We start from the raw sequence: 21,059 nt of genomic DNA, 5'->3' as shown, positions 1-21,059 counted from the left end.
GTTTTTTTGATGTTTGTGTGACGTTGACAGCTTGTGCTTTGTAACAGCAACAAAGGGTCCTGTGGCACCTTATAGACTAACAGAAAAGTTTTGGGCATGAGCTTTCGTGAGCACAGACTCACTTCTTCAGAGGCTGGTCTTGGAAATCTGCAGGGCCAGGTATAAATAAGCCAGAGCAAGGGTGGGGATAAGAAGGTTAGCTCAGTCAGCAAGGATGAGGCTCACTACCAGCAGTTGATCTGGAGGTGTGAACACCATGGGAGGGGAAGCTGCTTCTGTATTTAGCCAGCTTGTGCTCTGAGGGCGCTTCAAAGCTTTAATTGATTGCCCCTCAAAGGCAATTGTCGGGAAACACTTTGCGTCTGGTCTCTGCCCAGCAGCTGAATTTCCCACCCTGTGACAAAGTCAAGAGCTAAAAAACAATTCTTAAAACCCCTTCTTCTGTGCAACTGTGAACATGTACATGGGGTTTAAAAAAACAAAACCTGTGTTTAAAATAGAAGTGGATGTGAAATGCTAGAAACATGGACATACCTTTCTACCAGCCCGCAGCTTGGGGCGCATTCAGGGTCCACAGAACAGCTCTGTGGAGCCTGACACCTCTCTTTCACCAAAGGAAGTAGGTCTGATAAAAGAGGTCGCCTCTCCCATTAGACTCTGACAGAGGCTCACATCCCCCCGTCTGATCTGACTTTCTTCCCTACTGTTGATACTGGGCCATTTCCACCTTGCTGAATAGACCTTGTCAGCTCTGGCCCCCCCTCCTCCTGGGACTCCCCTCTTTAAATACCCCTCTGGAAACCTTCCCCCTCCTCCAACTCATGCATCTGATGAAGTGTCTCTTTGCCCACAAAAGCTCATGCTCTAAAATATCCGTGAGTCTATAAGATGCCGCAGGACTTCTTGTTAGCCTCCCCCATTGGCTCTCAGAGCTTGAGGCCGTCACAGTTACACCAGCATAGAAATATACTGTCTAACCCCGTCAGGGACAAGCTAGACTCCTGAGAGGACCCCAGGAATGGCCCTCCATGGCAGTGGGCCACCAGGCTGTTGTAACCAGGCCGGGCTCCTGGGCCAGGGTAGTTTTGCTAACTGGGCTGGCGTGCCGAGAATTGCTGGCGCGTGCATTTCCCTGTAAGCGCACACAGCATTGCATGCAATCAGCGTGTGTAACTCACGCCCCGTGGGTCGCTGGTGGCTGTCGTGGCACCTAGGCCAGTGACAGAGAGAAGGAACGAGTTTCCACGATGGCATTAGCTGAGAGCCAGCTTGCTTGTAGCTCAAACTGTAGAAGCACCGGCACTGGGCTCCCGCATTCCCGCAGGCGAGGCTGCCTGGCAGTGGTTCCAGACACACCGCACTTCACAGGGCCTCGCGTTACGTTGTGGGTCACTTTAATAACACCGATGGGAAAAACCCCACGCAGAGAGAAATCGACAACAGCTGGCAACCCTGCCATGGGCACCGGTAAACCAAATGGCTCGGAGGCCCCCCACAGAACCCCAATGAGCTGCATATGGCCTGCACACAGCAGACTGCCTAGATCCTGGGGTGAGCCCAAGATCCACCCGGGTATATATTAATCAAAGGCACAAGACGGGTGGGTTGTGATTTTCAAAGGCATTATGATTCTTTATTAGGCATATCACGGTCATGGTTCGGAGCCCAGTCCTGCATCCAGTGGGCCAGGCCGATACAAACACAGAACAAAAAAGCCATCCCTGGCCCCATCCTGCCTAAATCCCTCTGCGTTTGGGCTTTTAATATCAAAGCTGGCGTGGGTCCCTTTGGCTCAAGACAGGTAACCAGCTGAAATTTCACAGCCTCTGCTATTCAGTGGGTCAGAGCGAACGATCTAACGAGACCTCCTGGCCTGGAACTCAGGGCCTGTCTCTAACACCTCTGGGAGGGAGTGGCAGGGAAGGAATCTGTGGGATCTGGATTAGAAGAATAGAGAATGGAGCTCAACAAGCCATTTCTCATAGCTAGGGCTCAGCTATGGACAGGTGATGAGCATTCCCTGTAAGCTGTGTACTTGGGCAGCCACCTGCCTTGGTGCATGCAACAAAATTTATTCCACATGTAGATGGAGGAAAAAGGCGGGGGTGCATTGCAAGTGATCAGTCGCTATTTTGGCTTTTTCAAAAGGCACTTTTTTTTTTTTTGAAGTAAGAACTTGGCCTCTGCTCAGCTTTTAAAGATTGCATTTCCCCTTCACCTCGCAACAACTTCATGGTGCCTCTAGTCCAAACCTCTCACGGGGGTGGGGAGCAACCTGCCAAGCGTTGCGTTGCAGGAATGAGGAGGGATGGCGTGCTGCTGCCTGCAGCCAAATCCCAACCTTGCTACCCAGAAAGCCACGCGAGCGGCCCCAGGAGAGCTGAGTTACTGCAGATGGAACCTCGTTCCCCTGGGAGAAATCACAGCAGGGGAGAGACTGAAGTTCTCCCTGCAGCGGGGGGTGGGGGGGATTGAGCATTACAAATGAGAGCAGCCGTGGCACAGCACGTCTGGGCCATCAGCGAGGGCTCAGCGTCACCCCAGACACACCCAACTCCTTTCCAAAGGATCTGAGTCCTGGTACTGTACAGGCCAGCTAAGGCTGAGGCTGATTCTAAGTTAAGGCCCCTTTAAGGCAGAACACAGTGGGTGGATACAGCCCCTCTGAGACTCCTGCCTCCGCTCCGCTCTGCAGGTGGCAGGGCCTAACCCACCTGGTGGGAAGCTCTCCTAAGCAGGGCAGGGCAGGGCAGGGCAGGGCAGGAACGTATTGCCTTATGGATATTCTATGCTGCTGGGGGGGGACTCAGAGGATAGAGCATTAATTCGAGCAGCCTAGGGGCTGCTCTAGCTGTCATCAGGAACTAGGCATGACCCCAGCCACGGGGAGCAACCGACTGTCTGGTCTAGGCCTGACATAGCAATCTCATGGTGGGGCAGCCCCTGAACTTCCTCTCCCAGGGGGGTTAAGCAAGGCCCTTCTGCCAGCTAACACTTGGTGGAAGACGCTTTGACAGGGTGCTCCATTAGACACACAACAGGCATCTTTGGGGTCAACCGGGCTATTGAGCGAGACGGAGGGTGCAAGGGGCTCTGGGCCTCTCTCACCCTGAAACATCAGCCTGGAGCTCCCCGGGCTCAGCCTCGATCTGCAACACAGCCCTGTGAGGCTCTGCTCTAAGGAGGGGCTGGGGGCACAGCACTGTCTCCTCTGCCCTCTGGCTGCATCCGAGGGATGGTGCCCGAGGCCTTGACACCAGAACAAGCACCTGCATCACCCTCGCCAGCGCTCAGCCAAATCCCTCTCCAGCCTGGATCCGGAACCCCCAATCAGGGGAAAAGTCTCCCTCTTCCTTACCCCCTCCTCAGCCCCACTGGTCCAATGCCCCAGCGCCCTGCAGCATCCATGCAACCCCGACTGGTGCGCACCCTGCACACACCCGTGCAAAGAAATCACTACACAAGTCTCGGTGCACTGAGAAATCAGGTTTTAGTTTCCCCAAGGCCCCAGCCCTGCAGTGGATGGTTTCAAGCAAGGCAATGCAGAAGGAAGTCCACATTTTACCCAGCCCCTATTCCTTCCTCCCCCGGCCCTGTCTTAGATTAAGGGCCAGATCCAGGTGACATAAACCTGTGTCTCTCCATTAGGTCAATGGAGCACAATCCATTTACACCAGCAGAGGGACCAGACTTAGGAGGAGGATTTGGCCTTATTCTCATCTCTAGATTTCCCCCTCCCCATCCAGCTACTAATGATTTTCAGAGGCTCAGGCTCCTTAGAAGGACCTGGGTTGGGGGGAAGCGCCGGGTACCCCATCCTTTGAAGCATCTCCTGCTGGGTAAGTCTGCAGCCCCCCCTCCCAAAAGCAGGAGCTGTTCCAACGAAGACAAACAACTCTCAGCCTCTCATTCCCTGGTGCCTTGCGTCGTCATCTTCACTGCTGCTCCTCCCACTAGAGCATTCACCACTCGTGCAAATAAGTGCACCACTATCAGGGACCACACTCGCAGCTCCAGGCTACTTAGTGGGTATGGGAACCTGGTGGAAGCAGGGATCTGGGGCTCAGCTGCTCTGGAAGTGCTGAGAGAAGTCGTAGGCACCAGCTTCCATTCACCCCACCAGACAAGTTCTTTCACTGGACTGCATCTCCCATGCTGCACCGTAGCCAGAGATCCCCAGGATGCAAGCCTCTGCCCCCAGCAGGGAGACTGTGGGGCATCATGGGAGATGTAGTCTGTAGCCTACCGCAGCGATGAAAAGGGATTTCCACCTCCACCCATTTTACGGCACGCGGATGAACCTCTCTCCCCCCAACCTGCAGCAAACCCAGCGTGGGAAACGTCCCCATATCCACTCTCCCCCCCAGGCACCCCTCTCTGTCCCCCCCTTACCACCCCGCACCGCCAGTCACAGATCTGGGTAGGGGGTTCCACGCTCCAGCCTCAAACCCCCTTCAGACCCACAGCACCCGCCTGGGTGCCATCCAGGTCAATGGAAGTCAGGTCCATTTTCATCAGCTGGGCTGGGGGGGAGCGTGCTGTGCATGCCCCCCCCACCCCCGCGGTCAGGTGGATGGGCTTGCAGCCCTCCCCTGGCTGGGGTTGCAGAGATGGACAGGACCATTGCAGGGAAACGAGGGGAGGGTGGATCCATTGGAGGCAAACAGAACCATGGGGCAGCAGCCCAACAGATTGGCCTCTGACCACTCGAGTTGGGGGGTGGGGGCGGGAGCCGTACGTGGGTGGAGTCTTATCTAGCAAGAGCAGGGGCTGGATTGTGCTGGGGGAGTCTCCTTCAGGGCCCCGTTCTTGCCGCTGGTGAGCAGGGTGGGGCTGGCATCTAAGCTCTCGTTCATCTTCTCGCAAATGACGTCCACCAGGCGCTCAAAGACTTGCTTGACGTTGATGTTGTCCTTGGCGCTGGCTTCGAAGAACTCGAACCCTGGAGGGGAGGGAGGGAGAAATTGTGTGCTGGCAAGTGCAAACTGAAAGTAACGGAAGAGCCAGCAGTGAGATTTGAACCCTCAACCTTCAGCATGAAGCCCCCCAGCCCCCTCACGCAGCAGCCGCCTGGTTACCAGCCACCTATAGGGGGGATTTGCTCTTTGATAAGGGGCTGCTCAAAAAATTGAGCAGAGAAAAGTCAAACTCCATCCAGCTAGAAGCTGAAGCTTGACAAATTCAGAAGGGGAAAAGAAAAAATGTCGCAACCTCTAACAAAGGCGAGAATTAGACACTGGCCCAGAGGTTCCCAACTAGGGGGCTGCAGAGCCCAGGAAAAAAATAAAAATGATCCTAGAACATAAGTTTTAAAGAAATTGCAAAGTTACAATTAATTATTACAGTGAACTCTTCCCTCTCCAGCATTCTCAGATAACCAGCATTTTAACCCTATGTACATTTTACTTCCCTTTTCCATAAGTACCATCCAGTGAAAGGAAATACAAATGCATACAGCAAGTACAGTATAAGTTTACAGAGTTCAATACCACTGTTGTTGGTAAACAAAGTACTCTGCATACATTTTGTGTAGTTGATATCTAATCTCGTTTCTTTAGCATTAGGCATTGCTGGGTACACTTCTCTATTATCCAGCATATTTGCATATCACACAAACTCCGGGCCCCAGGGCTGCTGGATATGAAAGTTTACTGTATATTTAAATGAAATATCTTCCAATAACGTTAGGAAACGCGGTCCAAAAAAAATGGATGTTGCGGTTTCCTTTTTCATTTAATGAAGTGTACATGGCAGCTAGAATTGCTGTGATGGGGTCTGAACAGTTTTGGGGGGGGGGGTGTTACTGGGGGGCTGCACTACCCCAGTCTACCAAGGGGTGGATTCACCACCACGGACAGTTTTTAAAATCACAACTGGACGCGTTTCCAAAAGATCGAGGGATTATTTTGGGGCAGTTCTTTGGCCTGTGCGATGCAAAAACATCGGAACAGACGATCTGGCTTTGCAGTCTGATGACATGGCGCGGCAGTAGTAGGGCTTTTATCTGCCTGCGCTGGCCACTAGGTGGCGAGATGACAAAACGGGAGAGTGGTAAAGGCAGAGAGAGGATTGCGAGAGACTTTCTGTTCATGGCTGGGATTGCCAACAACGTGTCATCCAAGAGCCCTCTTTAGGGGTCTACGGATTTTCATGGGAATTTGATTTTGCCAGAGTGTTTTGTTGGGGGGAGCATGGAACCCACCTGGAATGCAGTGGGGAATAGGATGCGTACATGTGGGGCTCACAGAAGGTGGGGGGGCTCCTGCTGAGGGTAATGGAGGAGACGAGGCGACACCTCTGGGCTGCAGACAACGGAGAAGCTGGAGCCTGAGGGGTTTGAATTGGAACTGGGAGTTGGGAAGCAGTTGGTCTGGGCTGGGAGAGAGGGAGACAAAGGAGGGGGCAAGGCCCTGGCTCTGGGGGCCCCCTCAGGGCCTCCTCTCCCCAGCATGGATGGTACTGACTGTCTCTGCCTGCTCTACTGACTCCTCTGTAAGATGCTGTGCCCTGCCGGTTAATAAACCCGCTGTTCTCCTGCTGGGTGAGTCACTCCTGCCTGCAGATGGGTGCAGAGCCTGGGGGACCCCTGAACCCCCATCACACCACCAAAAACCAAGAACCCCCCCTCCACTATGAACAAAAGAATTATTTAGGGAAAAAAATAGTTTGCCTCAACATTTCCTCGAATTTTCATATTTAAACAGCTACACAAAAGAGGTGGAAAATGCTCCAGCCCAGAACCGCCTCAACCCGAAACTAAACACCCATCGACATTTCAACTTGCTGAAATCTTCTCCAAAAGGGCTGGCCCCTGAGACACGTTTTCAGAACGGCCAACAAACCCCAACACCTGTTCCATTCCCAGTTTGCTGGGGAGGATGGGGGACCCTACCGAGCTCGTCAGCCAGCCGCTTCCCGTCCTCTGTGGCCACCACTCGTTCGTCCTCCAGGTCACACTTGTTCCCCACCAGGATCACCTGGGCGTTATCCCAGGAGTAGGTCTTGATCTGAGTCGCCCTGCGGAGCGGAGGTGGGAATTGAACTCAGGCCTTGAACATAAGCCCCGCCCCTGAGCGGTCAATCAATTTCAGCCCACCCCTCCCACTCACAGAAGAGCTCTCTTACAAATCCAGGCCGCACTGAAGAAACATGCGCCCTACAACCAGGGATTTGCAGTACAGGCCGGGACGGGGGGGTGGAGTTGGTCCTTCCCTCCCCTCCTGCCTGCCCCAACCAACTCACACTGTTTATTATCCTTTTGAGGTCAGGACACCTGGGTTCTGTCCTTAGCTTTGGCAGGGCTTTAACGTCCGGTGGTTAGAGGGGGGCTGGGAGGACTCCATGTTTCTATCCCCAAGCTTAAGAGGGGAGCAGGGCCTAGTGGGTAAAGAGGAGGGGGTGGAGAAAAGGAACGTTTTGGGGGTGTCTGGGTGGGTAACTGCCTTGTGCCTCAATTTTCCCCTTCTGCGAACCAGGGATCATAGTAATGAGAAATACCAAATACTCTACAAAAGCGGGGCGGGGGGTGTGTGCCTCTACCCATGCTTAGCGGGGTTAAAACTCAGTCCTGGGAAGAAATGGGCTGTGTGTGAATCCGAGCAACAGCCTCACACGCCCCTCCCAGAACAGAGCTCAGGAGTCCTGAGTCCCAACCTCCCCTGCTCTAACCGCTAGATAGCGCTCTCCTTCCAGTGCCAGGGAGAGAACCCAGGAGTCCTGGCTGGCTGTGACTAGATCCCAGTGCTAAACCAATTCCCTGTTACACTTCCCCCAAGGCAGCTCAGGGCCTCCCAGCTGCAGCATCAGCCTCTGACGGCCAAGACCCAACTCCTCTCTGCATCCTGGGGACTGCCCCTGTCACCCATGGGTGGCCCCAGCAGACCGGCACCTCTCCCTACAGGAGGCTGCAGCTGGGTATAGGGGTGAAGCCAGGAATGGGGAACAGGGAGGGCAGGGCTCCCTCTAACTTTTTTCATTCAGGGTGGAATAAGTTTTATGCACACCAAGGCACGCGCACCACCAACAGACACACACGCCGCGGGCGCTTATTTTACAGGGAACAGGTGAAGGGGGATGCAGTGCCCCATTTCCAAGGTCCTCCTGTGCGCCCCTCCACCTAGTCTTCCCCCTCCCCCGTCCCCAGTTCATGCAGTGACTTGCCTCTTCCATTCCTGGCATCGACTCCCCCTGTAAAAGATCTTTTAAAAATCCCATGAGCCTTTAGGGTCGGGCCTCCCACCGCCCCCTCAGGTCTTTAAGAGGCACGCCTGGCTCTCGGGATACAGATCACAGGACAAAAGAACCCGGCACCTCTTACCAGTCCTGCACGGCGTTGAAGGACTCCTGGTTGGCGATGTCGTACATCAACAAGAAGCCCATGGCACCCCGGTAGTAGGCCGTCGTGATCGTCCGGTACCTCTCCTGCCCGGCCGTGTCCTTTAAACAATCCCGGCCCCCCAGCATGCACACAGATTAGAGCGAGATCCCAGCTGCTCGGGGGAAGGTTTCAACTCAGAGATGGCAGCGCGGGAAGTTTGGGGTTCACGCTCCCACCCACTTCCCATTAGATCTGGATTCGAGTCCTACCCTAGACTCACGGCCTTGCCATGCCTCAGTTTCCCCACCTGTGGAACACCCTTCCTCCGGAATGGAAACTCCCTGGGGGCAGGGCCCATCTCTCCCCAGGATGTCTGCAAAGCTGTGAATGATGTGCAAGGGTGAGAAATGGCAGCGAGTCCCTAGCTGCCCGGCCTTGCGCAGCTCTTCTCTCCTCTCCGGAGGGCCAGGACGGAAGGATTTTTCATTGCAGGCCCTGGGAGCGACCGGCCAGAGGCAGAAACTGGTGCCCGCTTCTATGACGGCTCAGCCGCCCGTCAGCGGTGTTAATGGCGTGCCTCTCAAAAGCAGACATTAACAAGGGCTCCACATGGAGATCGAACTGGGCTGCTGAGTGGGATGAAGACCCTAAGCCAGTTTCTGCCTTATGGAGAGAGAGCAGAGAGTGGGGGCTCGGCTCGGGGAATAGCAGGCAGCCCACGGAAAGAGACAGGGCAGGGCTCCAGGCAGCGGGCGGCACAATGCAGGGCAAGAGGACGCTGGCTGCTAGGAAAGGAAGAGGACATGGTCTGATCCTTCCCTTAGCCTGGGGAACTCATTGCTCAGTGACGGGTTAATTTAACTCTGTTTGGGCAGCACCTGGACCAGTGGGATTCCAGTTGGTGGCTGGGGTGCCTATGTGCTACTACAATACGCCTAATAATGTGCACCACTCAATCGCATGGGATCCTGGGCCATACCCAGGGTAGTTAGGTACTAGAGTAACACACCTAACAACATGCAGCTTTCAGTCCAGTGGAGTCCTGGGCTATAACTGCACGCTTATTACCATAATACGCCTAATCACATGCAGCACCTCGAGAAAGGGGGTCCCAGTCCATGGCTGAGGTGGGCTAGGTACTACCATAATGCACAGCACCCAGCACACTGCAAATCTGGGGCATAACGGGGGTTCCCATGTGCTACCATAATACACCCCTTTATTGACCTCATTCTCTTTTGGAGGGCGTAGCGAGCCGGAGACATTTCCCCTGACCCTTTTGGGAGGCATCAGGAAGACATCTGTCCATCCACCCACCCCTCCATCCTCCCAATTCAGCTGCATCCCCTTAAAGTAAAGCACTTGCTGTTGAAAGGCTTATTTAGGAGGCAGCTTGTGTTAGCACCTCAGCATCCCAGCCCGGGAGCCAACGCGCCAGGCGCTGTACGTCCACAGAACAGGTGGTCCCTGCCTCAAAGAGCCTCCGATCAATTTAAGCTGCAGAGGGACTCCAGCAAAGCCACAAAACTTTGCTTCTATGTGCACCCCAGCCTAGCGCCCTCAGCCCTCCTAGAGATCAGGTCTGTCCCCACACCAGGATCCCACTGGGTAATGCTGCTCCCCCAGGTCCCTCTGCAGGCTGGAGTCTGTGACGTGACAGCCTGCAGAGACTCAAGCCACGCCACGCACGGAGATGGCTCAGCCTTCGGAACAGCCAGCCCGCCCCCTCCAAATGGGGGATCTTGCCACAGCTCATTCGCTGGGCTGCCTGCAGCGTAAACCCAGAGGTAGCCACCGCTCAGGGCTGTGGGGTGGGCGTGAGGGGGCCGGTGAGGGTCCTGCCATGGGCGATGAGCGACAATGAGTTCCACAGGCAAAATCCAGGATTTCACCAGCTGGGGGCCGGCAGGCAGGGTGGGGGCGATAATTTTTCGGCTGAAGAGCCCAGACCATGACGTCCCTGGGACGTTGACGGCAGCCAAGGTAACACCCGCTGCTGCCGGCGTCCCAGCCCACGCGGGTCAGGTCGGTGCACTGCCATGGTGACAGCCAAGAGCGAAAGCCAGTGACGGCTGCAGCCGCTGCCGAGGGGAGGGGTGTTTACCCTGCGCACCGGGATCCGGCTGCGCATTGTGACTGAGCCAGTCCCACCCCCGGGGCCAGAGAGACACGGCAGCTGGGCTGGATTTCCACTCAGCCGTAACAGCCTTGGAGTCAAGGCCAGGCCCCCAGCAGCTGTAAAGTGACCCCGTTCCCCGGAGCGCCAGCTTCAATACAGCCCCAGGGTGGGGCACTGCCTGGCTATTGGGGCGCCTAGGTGCTACCGTAACACACCTAATCGCATGCAGCCCTCAATCCAATGCAGTCCTGGACCATAACTGGGGCGCCTCGGTGCTGCCCTCAATCCAATGGCTTCTCGCCCTGGCACTGGAAGGAGAGTGCGATCTAGTGGTTAGAGCAGGGGGGAGGGGTTAGGAGTCCTGGATCCCCACCCTGAGCCGTAAAGACAGGGCCTGTTCCCTGCCAGGGGAAGCTGACTCCTGTCTGGCCCCCAGGCAGGGAGCTGGCTGGCTGGCTCAGGGGAGTCAGGCCTCTTCCCTGCATGGCCGCAAGCTGCTGAGCAGAAGGGTTTCCCCCAACAGAAGAGGGACCGATGTTCTAGTGTCGCAGTACTCCAGTGATTATGGTAACAGGCCCCCAACCCCGCCCCCCGCACGTGCCCTCTGCGTGGGAGGCAGGCTGATTTCACCCCATTAGTGACCCACAAGTGCTGGGAACCAAGGAGGCCTGGCCCATTCCCTGTGGCACGAGCTGGCTCAATAACCTACCATGCCTCCTCAACTCCCAGACCTCCACCCCCTGTGCAGTGGGGGCTCAGGACCGGGGTCTGACCCTATAGAACAGGGGCTGGGGGAAGGGGCAAAGCGAACCAGGGACCAAGGGGCGAGGTAGCTGGTTCTCAGCACAGCCCAGAGGCAGAAAGGAGCCGTGGGGAGGCAGAGAATTTGTTCCTAGGTCAAAGGGCAGGAAACTTGAAGAAAAAGGGCTGTCAACCCTCATGCTTCAGGGTCCAGGTCGATCCTGGCTTGGGGTCAGGAGGAATTTGCCTGGCATATAGTATTAGGCAGTAAAGGGCAGCAGACGGGCTGGGTTTGGACACCTCTTGAGATGATGGGCTGCAGGGCCGTGGCTGATCCTTGTTTGCCACTGTCACTATTACAGTAGCCCAAGGAGCCCCTGCCCTGATCACAGCACGAGGAGACAGTCCTGGCCCCCCCAAGAAATAAACTGTCCCACAGTGGTCCCCAGTCCCCTCCAACCTCTGCCCACCCTGGCGCTCACCCAGATCTGCAGCTTGACTCTCTTCTCATTCCTGTAGACGGTCTTGACTTTGAAGTCGATGCCCACGGTGCTGACGAAGGCCGAGGTGAAGGAGTCGTCGGCATAGCGGAACAGGAAGGACGTCTTCCCCACGCTGCTGTTCCCAATGATCAGAAGCTTGAACATGTAGTCAAAGTTCTGGTCGGCCACATCTTTCTGGACCTGCCGCGTGTCGTTGGCAGAGGCCATCTGTGGGGGGCAGGGGGTGTCAGCATCAGCAAGGCGGTGTCAGGACTCCTGGGTTCCACTCCCAGTGGGGAGTGGTGTCTAGTGGTTAGAGCTCGGGTGCATGGGATCAAAGGATTCTGGCTTTAGGAAGGGAGTGGTGCCTAACGGTTGGGGTGGGGGAAGAGGCTGGGAAGCAGGACTTCTAGGTCCCATCCCCAACTCTGGGAAGGGACAAGAATCCTCAGGGGAGATTCACATGCCGCTCAGCTGATTAGCAGAGCACCCCCAGCCGGGAGGTTTGGTTTCTACCGGTGGTGCACATTTGTATATGCCTCAGTGCCCATAAAATTATTCCGCACCTGGAAGAAAGGGGAACAGGATCTGCCAGCCAGCGACAAGGCTAAGAAAGAACCTGATATCATTCCTCCTGCCGAGCCAGATAGGACATGCAGCCCTGGGAGGTCTCCAGAAAGAGAGGATGGGACTCAGATGACAGGTGTTTGCGGGAGGAAAGAAAAAGGAGCCTTCCAGGACACAACATGCTCCAGGCTCCTCCTCTGGCGCCCATCGGCAGAGATCCCCAGCCCAGGAGAGTCATTTACCGCCAGCAACACACAGCTCTTCACAAGCCTTGGAGGCCTAGACCGTCCCTTGGGGGCAGTGCCCCTCTCTTTCTCCAGCCAACACACAGCACTGAGCGCAAGGGGATCATGGCTGTGCTGGGGCTCCTCAGCGCTACCACAAACCACCCAATCACTGACGACTCCCAGATTCCAGTCCTGCCTCCGATTGGCTGAGGGAATGTGGGCAAGCCACTCCCCTGCACCGTGCCTCAGTTTCCCCTGCTGGCCTCCATGTCAGGTTATTTGCATCACGAGCACCCCCAAGCATCCCAGTCGTGGGCCAGGGCCCCCACGGTGCCAGGCGCTGTACATTATTTTTACAGCAGCACTCGAGAGTCCTAGCAGCTCAGGTGCCCCACAAAGAACAGGCTAATTAGCTGTTCAGGGATTATAAACATGCACCCGCCAGACAACAGGGCCCTGACTTTCTGTGCGAGGTGGTAGAAGGATCTGTGGGCAAATCCTCATTGCAGCGAGCTCTGACACAGCCCAGGAAGGGGAATTTCCCCAAGCGGCACAAGGCCTGTTTCCTGTTGCTCTCTCCGTGCCCTTCTCTGGCACAGGCAGCCCTTGGGATGGGTCACACCAGGGTGGAGGGGGTCAGCGCTCAAACACAGCTGTTTGCTAACTGGGAAGTGGCAGGAACTGGGGCTTGTGTGTCTCACCTGCACCTCAAACCAAAACCAAAACGTGTTTGCCTAGAGGGAGAGCAGGTGGAAGGTGTCCACGCCCCCCAGCGGGGGTGAGCGAGGGGTGAAGGCTGCGGGAGATCTGGGTTCAAATCCTCCCTTGCCCCTGCACAACCAAGGTGAGTTGCCAGCATTTGTCAGAGCCAGCTGGGGCTGAGCAGGGCCACTTGAACATTTCCCACCCAAGCTGTTTCCCGAGGGGAAAACTGGGTTTTTCAGCTGCATGATCCCCCTGCCCCTGCCCCCCCAGAAAAGCATCTGCTTCCTGCAGAAAAACTGAACTTTACCGTTACCAAGCAGAGGGGCCCGGACCCAAAGGATTTCTGGATGCAAATGCTGTTGCGGTGCCCAGGGCTGCCAGACATTCGTGGGACAGTCCCGAATTTCCTGGGCAAGTCCCACGTCCCCTGGCAGGACACTTTTGCGTAAATGGGGGACGTGGGACTTGCCAGGGAAATGCCCCACCACCAGCTGGCTCCCAGCTGCAGGTGGGACTTGGTGCCCCACAGCCAGGGTTCCCACCACAGTGCCCCCCCCACTCCCCAGCTGGGGACACCTATCCAGATAAGTTTTCTAAATGTCTGGCAACTCTAGCAGTGCCCCCTGGGAGTTGTAGCACAAATGACTCCAGGCTCCACTTACGCCCTGGGGGCCGGTCACCCGTTGGACTACATCACCCATGATGCACCAAGGCCAGGGACTCCCATGATGCACCACCTCCCCTCACAAAGAGGGTTCCCTGGCTGGTTTTGGGGAACTGTAGCCTGGCCACAGGCACTGGGGCTCCTGCCTCCACCGCAGCCGTTTCTCACTTGTGAATGTAGCTCTGCAGGACGGTTTCTAATCACATGCGTGTGCACGGCCGCCAGCACGCACTTGGGGGGCGCTGATCCTGGCGGGCATCAGCACAGCTCCCTGCATGCCTGGGGGTGAGCACCACACATTCCTCCGACCTCAGTTCGGGTCTCCAGCTGCTACCAGCCCCGCTCAGGGCTCTCAGCTGGACGCAGCGTTCCGCTGCTTCGAAGGGCTGGCAGACGCCGCCGGGCAGGACCGGCTTCCTAACAGGGCTCACCCCAGCCCCATGAGTCACGCTCACCGCCCCCGCGCCAGCAGCTCAGAACAGCCGCCACCTTGCCAGGGCCTCCAACCAGCCCAACCGGTCTGAATCCCTGCAGCTCTGGGCCAGCCAAGCAGTAACCTCTCCAGTTCCCCAACTCCTGCTGACAGCTGCTGGGCTGCGCCCTCTGAGGGCTGCAGCACAGTGCCAGGGAGAGGGCTCAAGTCCCAGCTGTGCCAGGGACCTGGGTGATGTACCTCGTCGCATGCCTCAGTTTCTCCTCATGCTTCCCTGGGTTAGATGAGGCTCTGAGACAACAGTCTATGCAGGCCCGGCATAAGGGGGTGGTCTCTGCTGGGGTACAGGCAGCGCCAGCTAACAGCCCCCAGGCAGGCTCGAACCTGGGACCTCGGTAGAGGAGCCGCCGCAGTTTGAGCCAAAGGCCAGCTGGCGCTCAGCAAAGGCCATACAGGAGACAGTCCGTTTCTGTGTAAGTGGTTTAGGTACCACTACATGGGCCAGTGACCCACACCTTGGTGTGTGGGTTACACCAAAGCGTGGGGGGCACTCTGCTGTCTGCTGAGTTTGTTCAGTGTCTACGTAGCACCTGAGACAATACAGCCCCAGACCTCAGTCAGGCCGTTATATACTACTGCCCACCGTCCATCTGCCCGTGGAGGTATCAACTGGGATGCCAGCCTGCAAGCCAAGCTCCACTTTGGGTGCAAAGCTGGGATTCGCTGCTCACTAGGAAAAAACACCCGGCGTCTCCTCCCCAGAGACGCAGCCCTCGAGCTGCCTGAGCGTTCGCAAGGCAACCGGGAAATTCGTTTCAGAGCTAGCGGTAATCTAAGACTCAGTCCTTCAAGCAGCTGAGCCAGCCCCTCTGCCCAGCGCGAGCTGAGCCCCCGGATAACGCCGCCTTTCGAAGGCCCCTCCAAGCTGCACACCAGCCACAACGAAGCTAAGTCGTTAACAGTTGTTGCATGTAATAACTCAGCTCATACCCAGCTCTGTGGGGTGGCTGTGACATCAGAGGGTATGTAACCAATCCCAGCCCTTTCCCACTGCTAATTTGCATGCCACGACATCACTGCGTGGAGGGAGATCGACAGCACGAGTTCTCATTGGCTGATTGCTCGGCCAATGACCACGGTTTCAAGACCCTGAGCTCATGCTAGTTGGGCCTCACAGCACATGGCCGCTGTCTGCTGGGGAAACTGAGGCAGGGGGTGCTCTAAGACCATAGAGCCTCTGGGACTCGTCACTGAGGTTGTCCCATCTGGTGAGATGAAGTGTCCTGTGGTGGTTCTTCTCTGGGGGGTTCCCGGGCAGGGCTGGGCACAGAGGGGTGGAAGGAGGAGGGGAGATGAGCAGGCAGACAGGACAGACACTGGCATGCAGCAGTGGGCGGGAGGGACAGCATTGCTACAGGCTGGCACAGTGACCGGCAGTGGGGCGTGCCTGGGAGCCGGCCCGCAGCGCGGCACAGCCAGGGCTGATACAAGCCAGGAGCTTTGTGCCAAAGACCAGCGCAAACCCAAAGAGCGTGACTCAGGTGGCTGGATCCGGCTGCGATGCACAGACCTGACTCACCGCCCGGGCTCTCTGCCCTGCTGGGCGAGGACGGCACAGAGAGCTAACAGGAAGGGGACCAGGCCTCGGAGAGCAGCAACCCCTCACCACCCCCAAGCATCTCCCCCCCCCCACCGTCCCACAAGCTCTAGGCCAGATCTCCACGTGGTGCAAATCAGCACTGCTCTCCTGGACCCAGTGCCGGGGGCCCACATGCACCAGCTGGGATCTGGTGCTTGGTGATTCGGCAAAGCAAAGGGCTTATTTATTTAAGACTCACAGGGGCCGCTCCCTCAAAGCTGCCGTTCACAGCCAGAGCGCCCAGGCAGGGCGACTGCTGGGACCAGCTGCTGGTGAATGCAGCTGCAAGGAGCCAATTCCCCTTTATGGCCCTGCATGGCTGATCTTAGCCCTAGATGCCGCCTCGCATGCAGGATCCTGTGCTGGGCTCGGCGGCCTTGGGCCAATGCCCTTGGTGCTGCCCCTCGTGCATGGCACAAGTTCTGTCATATCACCCTGCTCACCACTCACGCCACACTACACAGTAAAAGCCAGAGGCACCCTGCCCACCCCACCCCGCTGTGCTGCACAGACTCAGAGGAGAGCCACTGGGAAGCAGCAGGGCATTTCAGCACTGGGAGAGGAATCCCTGTATAATCAGCCAGCAGGCCCCACCCCAGAGGCAGCTGCATCTCCTGGGCCCTGCGTGAACAGTCCCAGGGCACCACTCCAGAGGCGGCTGCATTGCCACACCAAGAAAGGATAGAAACAACAGATGTTTCAGGGATTCCTCACCCAGCAGTGAGATGCAGCTACTTCTGGGGCGAGGCACAGGGCAGCTTCTCCGGGGATCCTTGATCCGGAGCCCCAGCCCACAGGGGTGATTCTAGCAGCGGCATTTTCAGCCCTTTGCACAGCCCAGGGGGCAGCACCTCGAAGGGGTTAAAGTGGCCAGGCCTGGGCTGCAGCGGGTGGCAGGGCAGGGCAGACTCACCAACTGCGAAGTGAACTCCAGGCCAGCCAAAAAAACACAGCCAAAACCCAGCCCCGACTCCTGGAGAGATCTGTTATTCCAGGCAACGCACTGCAGGCTACTGCCTGCCCAGCAAATCTGGCTGTGTCATCTCTGCCACAGAGCCAGAGCACAGAGACAACCCATACAGGAAGGGGCCTGAGGCTACGACAGCTCAGTCACCTGCCTGTAGGGGCGGGGTTGTCACTGCAGGATTTGCAAGGCACTGGGTATTACAGAACTTAGCTGCTGCTGAGAGACAAGGATCTCCCTGATGCTGAAATGCAGCTGCCTCTGGGGTGGGGTGGGGTGGGGTGTGGCAGCTGCTTATACAGGGATCCCTCACCTAGGGCCACAATGTAGCAGCCATGGGATAGGGCACAGGGACTGTTTATATAGTGCTGGGTGAGGCATCCCTGAGATGCAGCTGCCTCTGGGGTGGGGCACAGCAGCGGTATATTCAGGGATCCTATTCCCAGTGCTGAGTGACTGTGGAAGTTTATCCCAGGTTCCTTCATTGAGAGCTGAGATGCAGCTACTTCTGGGGTGGGACACAGCAGGTGCTTCACAGCACACAGCAACACCGCACAAGCAGCAAGGATGCTGCATCCATGAGAGGCCTGCCGGGGGGTGCTTTCAGGGGGGCAGCGTCAACTGGACTTTAACACCCTCTTGTATAAAGTGTCCCGGCATCTTTGCTCCCTGCTAGCTACCCACGAAGCTGCCTCCTAGCGTGGCACGATCTGCACCTAAGAAGCAACAGCCGCGCACCCCTGGGACCCTTCAGCTGCCCTGGCGTCTTTCTGCAGATGGCTGTCACTGACAGGACCCAGCCCCTTGCCTGCCACAATGGGGCAAGATCCCCAGCAGGGGCAGGCCAGGAAGGAGGGCAATGTCCAGTTATGGGCCACCACTGATAACAGCCACCTTACGAGAAGAGGGCCTGGCAGGCACAGAACATCCTTTAATTAGTGCCCTAGCTCGCCTGGGGGAATCCGGGGTCATTCCTGCACTGTGTCACAGGCAGATGGGGTAACCTTTGGAAACTCACCGCTCTGTGCCTCAGTTTTCCCACCAGGAAACTAAGGGCAATAGCACTGCCCTGCCTCATGGGTGGGGGCGGGGGGGTTGGAGGGTGCTTACACTGAACATTGACAGGTTCCCAGATACCCCAGAGCTCGGGGTCAGCTAACACCTGGACTGGCTAAACCGGTGTGAGCCCTGGTTTATACTGGTGTCTTCTTTTCCCCTAAATTAAAGAACCAAGCCCCTGGGCCCCACTGCTTGCTCCATTCCCTGCTCCCCACCCAAGCAGGGTGCCTCTTATTTTTTCCATCCATATGTGGAATAAATTTTGTTATGTGCACCACCAGGAGACCCACACACTGCCGGTGGCTCAGCTCTCGGGGAACCAGCCCCCAAGGAATCCTAGCCTGGGGAGCCAGCAGGCAGGACTGGATCTAGAATCACAGCAGCACCAATCCCTCCGGATGACAATTCACATGGCTGGAAGTTAGTTTGTGGGCAGAGCGGGGAAGGGCCCCTCCCTCCAAGCCCACTGGTGCAACAGCACCCAGCAGCAAACGGATCCCGGCTTATGCCACACCCCCACGAGGCGAGCGGCCACCCTGCCGGACAAGGTCTTAATTCTGTGAGAAGTAGGAACCACCCTGGCCATTATCAACACCCTGTCTTACCCCTCCCAGCTACATGGGCCCCCTAGTCCCTGGGGCAGGCACAGGGGTCGGGGGGGGGGACAGGTTCTACCCCACAGGCTCTCTAAGCAATCTTTACCCACATCCTGGGCCCTGACCCTGGTGTCAGCGAGAGCAGCCTCAGGGCTGCTCTAACCGTGGCACCACCCCTGGGAGCCGAGCAAGGCACCCTGGCCACGCCCCCCATCTGCCCCCTGCCCTGCGTGTCGACCAGGCCAGGGCAGGGTCCTCGGGGGCCTGGGGAGGGGGACCTTAAAGAGACATGAGCATAGGAAGCGCTGGGAGCCTAGTTCTGTTAGCCAGGCAGGCCAGGGGGTGGGGGTGGATGAGAGACCAGCCAGGCCCAGGGACCCAGCAGCCACCCAGCTGCACCCAGGGACCTGCTGAATTCAACGGGGGGCGGAGGGGGGAACCTTCTCCCCCCACCCCAGGTGCAGAGCCCTGGGAGCCAGCTGTCACCTGGCTGCTTTATGGCGCCTTCCGGCCGGCTTATCAGCCGAAGCGGAGCTGGCAGTTGCCCGCCACGCACCCGGCACCTTCCCAAGCACAACGCCCCCCCAGCTCGGCTACAGCTGGAGCAGCTCCGGGAACAGAGGAGTGACCCCCGATTTCCACCGCTGAGGATCTAGACCAGCCCCAGCCGAGATCGGGGGAGGCGGGGGAACCTCACCTCACCCCAGCCCAGCCCCCCGGCCGAGATCGGGGGAACCTCGCCCCAGCCCAGCCCAGCCCCCCGGCCGAGATCGGGGGAATCTCGCCCCAGCCCAGCCCAGCCCAGCCCATCCCATCCCCCGGCCGAGATCGGGGTGGGGGGAACCTCCTCTCCCGGCCCCGCCGAGGTGGGGCGCGCTGGCCCCAGCAGGGGGCTGCTGGCCCCGGACCCGGCTCCCGGCCACTCGCCCAAGGAGAAGCTTCTGCCGCACCCCAGCGCGGCCCCTCCACAGGTACCTCCGCGGTGCGGGTCCCCCGGCGGGGGCGGGTCTCCCGGATCTGCGGCACCTGCACCGGCCGCGTCCCGCCGCCTCCCCGAGCCGCCGCCGCGGGCCGATGTGGCTGCGCCGGGCGGGGCTGGCAGGAGCTCACCGGCCCCACCTGCGGCCCGGCGGGGCGGAGCCTGGTGCGCGGCGGGCCCGATCCTGGCAGGGGGCCAGATCCCTGGTTGGTGTAAATCAGCATCGCTCCATGGGAGTCAGCGGGGCCAGATCCCCAGCTGGTGTAAATCATCATCTCTCCATTGCAGTCAGCGGGGCCAGATCCCCAGCTGGTGTAAATCAGGATTACTCCATTGGAGTCAGCAGGGCCAGATCCACAGCTGGTGTAAATCAGCATCGCTCCATTGATGCCAATGGCACCAGACCCCGGGCTGGTGTAAATCAGCTTCGCTTCTTTGGAGTCACCAGGGCCAGATCCCCGGCTGGTGTAAATCAGCTCCCCTCCACTGGAGTCAGTGGGGCCAGAGTCCCAGCTGGTGTACATCAGCATGGATCTACTTAAGTCAATGGGACCAGATTCCTACCAGGTGTAAATCAGCCTGCTCCATTGCAGTGATGCCAACTTACTCCATCTTACAATAGCCGCTAGGCACCCAGTGGTGCTGGAGGTCCCTGCCTGGCTGTGTACTGCCCAGATGCAGGGACAGATGTGTTTTTATTCAAATTTCTCTTTGTTTTCACCTTGCTGTTCAGAAACGTCAAAGGAACCTGGATTTTCAGTAGAAAATTCTGAGTTCTGCAGTGCTTTGGGAAAACAGACATTTTCTCTCTAAATAATTTATTTAAAAGTTTTGATTCAACTGATTTTAACGAGCTTTGGTCATTACTGCTATGCTCCCAGCCTACAGATGGAGAAGGCGGAGAAACATAAAACCTGGCATGTTGCAATGTAACGCTGCTTTACTTCTTTGCATTCAGAATGACAACACGCCGGGACCAAAAATAAAAACCAGACAGAGACAAAACAGGCTGCTCCCTGAGGGCCTGCTTTACCTCTTACTCCAGGCTGGCTCTCTGTAGACTGACAGAGGTTAGACCCAGAAGCCTTGCTTCTCTCCAGAGCCCCCAGTCTACCAGCAGAACCTGGAATGCCCCCTGCTTCCAAATGTAAACTGCTAACTTGCAATTTGAAACCTGTTTCATGACGCTGCGGTTATTAACCTCAGCAAAAGGAGCTCTTGTGTCAACACTGTGAGATGAAGGAGGAAGAGGGGACTGCTCACAGAACGAGTAACGAGGAATTACAACCCCTTGCATCATAACCGACCTTGCATAAAGCAAAGGAGCAAGTGACCTCAGTCTTAGAACCCGGGGCCTTTATTCGCCATGAAGTCTACCAAATGTCCCTGCCTCTTGGGTCTTCCCTGATCCCAGTCCCTGCAAAACCCTGCTCCAGCTAGGGTGAGACAGCTGCTTGCCTAGCCCATCCCAAATGCAAAATGTCCTAATGGACCCAGACCACAGACCCCCACTGCTCCATGCAAAGGGCCTCTCTAAATCCTGGAGGGACCTGGTCAGGAGTTTTCC

At 57.3% G+C, this 21,059-nt stretch overlaps 1 protein-coding gene across 1 annotated transcript; it reads right to left on the bottom strand.

Annotated features, from left to right (window-relative positions):
* Positions 1 to 4,390: 4,390 nt before the first annotated feature.
* RAB3D (RAB3D, member RAS oncogene family) lies at positions 4,391 to 19,588 on the bottom strand. Its single transcript, XM_074979534.1, has 5 exons — positions 19,489 to 19,588; positions 11,660 to 11,887; positions 8,318 to 8,436; positions 6,893 to 7,017; positions 4,391 to 4,942 (listed from the first exon to the last, which is right to left on the bottom strand). Exons 2-5 carry the CDS (start codon positions 11,885 to 11,887, stop codon positions 4,755 to 4,757), a joined length of 660 nt encoding a protein of 219 aa, XP_074835635.1. The 5' UTR covers positions 19,489 to 19,588; the 3' UTR covers positions 4,391 to 4,754.
* Between the last annotated feature and the right edge of the window lie 1,471 nt (positions 19,589 to 21,059).

The sequence above is a fragment of the Carettochelys insculpta genome, chromosome 29, assembly GCF_033958435.1.
Source record: "Carettochelys insculpta isolate YL-2023 chromosome 29, ASM3395843v1, whole genome shotgun sequence".
NCBI classification, from domain to species: domain Eukaryota; kingdom Metazoa; phylum Chordata; order Testudines; family Carettochelyidae; genus Carettochelys; species Carettochelys insculpta.
The sequence above is the reverse complement of the archived record's forward strand: the minus strand, read 5'-3'. Positions and strand labels throughout refer to the sequence as shown.

Bases quoted from the DNA above. Each gene is read 5' to 3' on its own strand.
- RAB3D (XM_074979534.1), bottom strand. From the start codon at position 11,887: ATGGCCTCTGCCAACGACACGCGGCAGGTCCAGAAAGATGTGGCCGAC. The intron at 7,018-8,317 runs GTAAGAGGTGCC...TCCGCTCCGCAG, and splicing joins TTCAACGCCGTGCAGGACTG to GGCGACTCAGATCAAGACCT. The intron at 4,943-6,892 runs GTAGGGTCCCCC...CCTCCCCTCCAG, and splicing joins GCGGCTGGCTGACGAGCTCG to GGTTCGAGTTCTTCGAAGCC.